This window comes from Felis catus, chromosome D4 (assembly GCF_018350175.1).
Source record: "Felis catus isolate Fca126 chromosome D4, F.catus_Fca126_mat1.0, whole genome shotgun sequence".
Lineage (NCBI taxonomy): Eukaryota > Metazoa > Chordata > Mammalia > Carnivora > Felidae > Felis > Felis catus.
Window position 1 is genome coordinate 23,121,623 of NC_058380.1, and position 6,222 is coordinate 23,127,844.

General features: G+C 49.4%; 1 protein-coding gene across 10 annotated transcripts in view; it reads left to right on the plus strand.

The window, feature by feature from the left end:
• LOC105261087 (spermatogenesis-associated protein 31D4-like) overlaps window positions 1-4,781 on the plus strand; it is a 63,416-nt gene extending 58,635 nt beyond the window's left edge. For all 10 annotated transcript variants that reach the window (XM_045042617.1, XM_045042611.1, XM_045042620.1 and 7 more), the window contains 2 exons: window positions 101-161; window positions 445-4,781. In XM_045042617.1, the coding sequence (XP_044898552.1) occupies window positions 101-161; window positions 445-4,741 (4,358 nt within the window). In that variant the 3' untranslated portion in view covers window positions 4,742-4,781. The remainder of the gene's footprint in view (window positions 1-100; window positions 162-444) is intronic.
• The last annotated feature ends 1,441 nt before the right edge of the window (window positions 4,782-6,222 follow it).

Here is a 6,222-nt window from a genome sequence, read left to right on the forward strand (position 1 = left end):
TTCAGAATCTAATATCGCAAGGGTGTCTCACAAAGGGACTCCTGTATAATACCTGTGTTTCTACCTTCACTACATATAACCCACTCTCCTGGTTTCCCAGGTTGGAAATGCCTTCAGAGAGAAGAGGAAGAGATAAGGAAGCTGATGAGTAACAGAAGGAGGTGACTACTCTTTTCCCTTCTATCCTGATCCCTCCTAGAGCATGATTTATGCAATTGTATGAATTCAGTGCAACCTGCCAGTCATGGGAGGGGGGTAGCCATAGGAATGGGTACGTGAATGAGGGCCCTGGGGTGAAGGTTACTGAGTGTATTATAAAGTCATAAATGTGGGGCATTGTGAAGGAGCAGCAGGCTTCAGGTGGTCCCTCCCTTGGCAGGTCAGCAGGTGCTCCTTCCCTTGTTCTGGCCCTGGCTGCAGCTTTGTACCTCCTGTCTCCTGCAGCCCCCTAGGCCGGCAACGTGATACAATCCACTTTCGTCAACTGTTATGTCCAGACCCCTTCTGTGAGGTGTGTAATAACACAACTGCTGAGATCAATCGGATGATGTACCCAGAGGCCCTCAAAGATGCTACTTCCTTGGGTTCCACAGCTCCTGTGACTGACTCATTGTTCACTTCATCCCCTGCCTTCTCAGCAGACCCTCCAGGAGACCTAACATCAGCTTCTCTGCCTGAGCCTTCCCTGCCACTTGCCTCCACCTTCCCACCTAACCCAATGACCCCCTTGGCTGACTATGTTCCACTCTCACCACCGGATCACTCTTTGCCACCACAGCCTTGTCCTCCCTTGGAATCTGATTTCCCTGAGGACCATTTCCCAGCCCAACCCCTTGCCGTTTCCCCTCTCCCACCATGTGATGCTCAGACAGCGGACCCTGTTGTTCAACCAGAGGCCAAATTGTCTCTAAATACCATCTTCTCTCTTGGCTCCACCGTTTCCCAAGATGTCAACTCCTTATCGGAGTTGTCCCAGACAAAGAATCCCACTGAGACCTGTGCTTGTCATCATGCACCACCAACCCTGTCTGTTTCACCACCACCAGACAGCACTTTAACTGTGGCTCAGTCTAAATCAATTTCCATCACCTTGAAGCCTGTTCTGGAGAACTCATCTCCAGATGGCCCTGTTGGATTGTCCACTCATATCCCAACAACCACAGGCATTGACCATATCCCAACAACCACAGGCATTGACCATGCAAGCTTGTGTGTCTCAGACTTCTCTTGGTGGAAAACTCATGCCAAAGACTTCTTCCCTTCTACCTTGGCTCAATGTGATTTCAGCCAAGAGATTCTTGCCCTCCGTTCTGAGGCTTCTTCCAGGGGAGACCCTGTGGCCTACGTTGTAGAGCCTGGTAACCTGTCTTTCCTCAGCCCCGAAGTCCTGGCACTTCTGGAGAAACAAGTCCAAAAGAGGAGTGATTTCTTGATATGGAAGGGAAAGAAGGGTTCTTTTCCAAAACAACTCAGGCCAGACTACACACTAAATTCTTTGGGAAAAATGTCAGAGTCAGTTGCTGCCCAGCCTGGCTTGGCAGCCTCCCTTCCTTTCTGGAATAGCAAAGACAAATCAAAGGAGCTGCATGTGCATCAGCAGCCCCCCTATCCTACAACCTTGGTAGAGGTCCATTTACAGCAAACACCTTTGCAGCTCTTCTGGGGTCTCCCAACTCTGCATACTGAGTCTTTGCCGTCTGTTGCCCATGTCTCAGAGGATTGTTCCTCAACCTTTATTTTCAATAGAATCTCTACCTCCACAGACCAGGAATCCCCAGGACTTCCCTCTCCACTTCCTCAGGCCCTGCCTGAGATCCAGCCTCAATCCCTGCCTCAACCCCAGCCTGAACCCCAGCCTCAACCCCAGCCCCTACCTCCCACTCAAGTCCAGCCTGAGACCTACCTTCAATCCCCACTCCCAATAATGCCATCTAGTCCTCTACCCCAGATTAAGAGCTGTGGAGTGTGTTTTCATAGACCCCAGAATGAATTGGAGTCTCTCATCCCCTCTGAAATTCAAGACCTAGAATGGAATGTTTTGCAGAAGCAACAGGCAAGTTTGTGGGGTTTACCCGCTGTGGTTCAGAGATCCCATGAGGCCTTTTGTCCTTTGGCTCCTAACCTGTCTAACCGCTGGGCCTTCCAGGCCCATGGTGCAGTCTCTATCCTTCCTGGACAGTTTCCTCTCAGTGATGAGCTTCGTAAGAAACTAGAGCATCACCTCCGAAAGAGGCTCATCCAGCACCGGTGGGGCCTTCCCCGCAGGATCCATGAGTCTCTATCACTGATGAGGCCTCCGAAGAATTTTTCAAACATACCTGAGATGGGGCACTATCGTAGACTCCAACAGACCTCTAAGAGTCAGAGTAGCAACACTCTAAATGTTGGGTTGAGCCCATCTGAAAGCTTCCATGAGGGGGACTCAGAAATGCTTCAGCTAGAGGACCCCTTTGGGAAGGATCTGGGAAACAACCCAGAGAATGGGCCAAAAGATCATCTGTTGAGTGACCCAGAGAGCTCTTCAGATAAGGATATGGGGTATGATGCTGAGGAAGAACTTATGAGCCCATCCGAGAATACATCAAGGGCATCTGTGGAGAGACTAGGCCAAAGGCAACTTGAAAATGTCCTCAGAATACATCTGAGCAAAAAGTTGGAGGAAATCAATGAGGGTCAGCTCCCCGGGACCGTGCATAGTTCATGGCACACTATGAATCAGACATTGCTTCATCCTGAGAAATCCCACACTGAAATACAACAGAGAGTTCTGCCACCATCAGTGGGTGGGGAATATTGCCTGAATACCTCCCGGGAGCTTTCCTTCATTGAATCTAATGCACAGCAGATGCTGGAGTCCCATATTAAACAATTCCATCATAGAAAGGTAGAGGGCCTTCCCCCTAAGGACCTTGAATCCATAGCTATCTTTAAATTGAAAGAGGCCCCATCCCAGTCCTTATCCCATTCGAACCTTCCCCGCTCAACCAACCTGATTTCTGAGGCCAACTCTAAATCTGGGGACTTCAAGTCCCTTAGAGGAAGCTCTAAATCTCTCCATGGAGACAAAGTGGGAACAGCAAATTCAGCCCCCATCCTGGATCATTCTCTCCCTGCCACCTCAACTGTGGGCAAGGAAGGACAGGGAATCCCAGCAAAATCACCGCGTCCTATCAAACATGGGCTTGCAGAAAAAGTTCAGAAAATGAAGGATGGCAGACAGACTCTTCAACCTATCAGACATAGCACCATAGGCAAAGCAAGCGAGACACAGACTGTGCCAGCCAACAGATGGCCCTCAAAGCAGCCCGCAAGGCAAGCTGGCACCAGGCGTGAGCCAAAGGATAAGACCGTAAATCCCAGCGATAGAGTCAAGATGCAACAGGGCAAAATGGTGGTGAATCCAGAACCTGTTTCTGTGCCCAAAGTGTCCAGGGAGTTATTCATGGCTATGGAGCTAGATGGGCATCAATCAAAACCTAGAGATAGCTTGACAACCAGCCAGCCAGGAAGCCCCCAAATGATAAATGTGAATGCAAATAAGGACAAACGTACTATGACCATTAAAAGCCACCCACCAAACACATCAATTCCCCGAGATCCCAATTTAACAGAAAGCCTGTATAAGGAATTAAAACTTAAATTGGAGCAAAGACAGCAGAGCTGGGCCCAGAGCAAAGACAACAACCTTCCCCCCTCGACTTCCAAGGCCTCCCTGACTCATGACCAGGAGGACTCCAGTGGGGACATGGGAGCTTCCCAGGTGCTTCACGTCCGTGTGCAGGACACAGGAATTAGTACGGAACAGCAGCACGATACATGGGTCCCTAAGCATGTCTTAAGGAAGCACCAGCACAAGAATCTCCCACCAGCTACAGAGACAGTGAGCCCTCCGTGTTCCAAAGCACAAGAGTTTGGTGGAGGGGATGCAGGGTTGGGGACATCCCAGCCTATAAGGAAGAGTTGCCCTCCTCGGGACGTGGCACTGGCGGAGAAGCCTGGGAGCCAATCCTCCCGCACCCTATCACAGAAGGGTCAGCCTCCCCCTGAACGCCTTTTCAGAAAAAAAGTGAAGGCTATATTACAATGGCTGAATCCTGGCAGAAAGTGCAAAAGACAAGAAAACTCCCAGGAAAAGGGCATCCTGCCATGTGTGCAAAGCAGAGGCATGGTTCAAGGTAGAGCTGCCTTTACTGGGAGGACTGAAGCTCAGAAACTCAGGAAAGATGTTGGGAAGTTCTTAGAAGAGAAGATGGGGCACCGGCATGCTACAGATAGCGCCTGTCCTCAACAGCCCCTTCTGTCCTCAGCCAAGTTTGGGAAACCTCGGAAGGAAGCACAAGTGCAGGCCCAGGCACAGCCTGCCCAGGGGCCTCCTCTCAGCTACAGGGCTCCCTCCAGTAAGGAGAGAAATACCAAGTCCTGTCACCAGGAAGCTGTCTTTGTGGGCCACAGCCATTCTCCAAGTATTAGACAGATCAGGGACAAGGGCAGACACCCCCAGGAAGCTGTGGCCCTTAAGGGCCAGCTGTTGTGTCAGAACCATCGCCTGTCTGTGCCCCACAGGGAGCCTGTGCCTCACCCACACTGCACCTGCAGGCATCAAGCTGGCCAGGGGCCTCCAGCCACTCTCACCACTGCTAAAGGCACGCTATACAGAGATCTGTGTCTATCATTTAGACAGAAAACCCTTCTCCAGAATTTCCAGAGGGGGAAATTTCCCAGCCCGAATCCCACAAAATAATCCCTTTGATTCTCCCCAGTAAACATTTCTCTAACAGTGATATCTGTTCTGTGTACTGTGTTGGTTCAAGGTGACCAGTCCCCCTGTTGAGGGGGATCTCTTGGGGGACCATGTAGTCCAAGCCCATTTCCTCTCTGATGAAATTTGAGGAGATGGGCTCTGTTCTCCTGCCTCTTAGCAGCTCTCTCCTTTACCCTCATTCAACGATTTATACCTTTTAGAGTAAGTCTTCTCTATCTGAGGAGGATCAAAGACAGGTATAGTTTTCAGAACATAATGATTAAGCCACTGTTTCCTTCTTGCCTGCTAGTGTTCCAGTGGCTTCCAGTTACCAGAGGATCGCACAGGTGGGTGAACTCTGAATGGGAGTGTTTGGGCTGGTTGGGGTAGGGTCTCGGAACAGCATAGATGCTGCTTAAGCATCTGTCGTGTGGGTCATGTTTAACTTGACATGGGGGTTTCCTACTGGAAGCTGTCAAGCTTGGCACCCCCTTTTGGAGAAGGGGACCTTGGTTCGTTCCTTCTTTCTATCCACACTTGATGGCAATATACAAGATCTTGCCTTTAGTGTGGACAGTTCTGCCATTATGATGGAGGTACCACCTTTGATATTCATGGCCTTAGTGGAGCCAAGGTAGATCTCCTCCAGAAGACCTGCAGTTTATGAACCAGAGGTGAGTTCTACACTGTGCACCAGCATATAGATAATTGGGGGCTTTTCCATGGAATGATGGTTTTTTTTTTTGTTTGTTTGTTTGTTTTTTTTTTGGCCAAGACAGCACACCTACCCACCCTTACAATAGGATTCTCCCACGCTTACATAGGATTCTGGAGGGAAGGCGATGCCACATGAGGCTGGAACTCAAAAATGGAGTGAGTGTCCTAGTGAATGTTCAGTGTTAAAAAACCATTGAAGCCCTCTTTGAACAAGAAGATACAAATGTGGTATCCTTCTTGTCAAGGGTCATGCCATTGACCCTGCAGTATCTGAACATTAAGGTCGCAGAAAGAATGTAGAGTCTGATTCTGTGGAGGTCCTGAGAGAGACAATAGGTGAGATGGGGCCCAGGGTAGGCAACATGAAGACAAAGTACTGGACGTTGTAACATCTATGTGGATAGATCAGCCAATAACCCAGTCTCCCAGTTTCTACATAATCTCATTTTAGAGTCCTTTACTGCCCATCCGGTGCAGTTACTGACACCCTGTAGATCTTAATACTGGGAATACTTCTGCCATCAGGAATATTATAGTCTGACATTCTGTCCTTTTACCTCCTCCTCCTATCCTTCCGGCTTATATGCCCCCTGGTATCAACTCCACATCATTCATTTTTCTACTTGTTGTCTATGTACCAAGGCCTTGTCTTCCTGATCATCTATCAGGTAACAAAATTTAAAAAGATCCAGGAGCACCTGGGTGTCTCAGTCGGGTAAGCGTCCAGCTTTGGCTCAGGTCATGATCTCGTGGTCCGTGAGTTT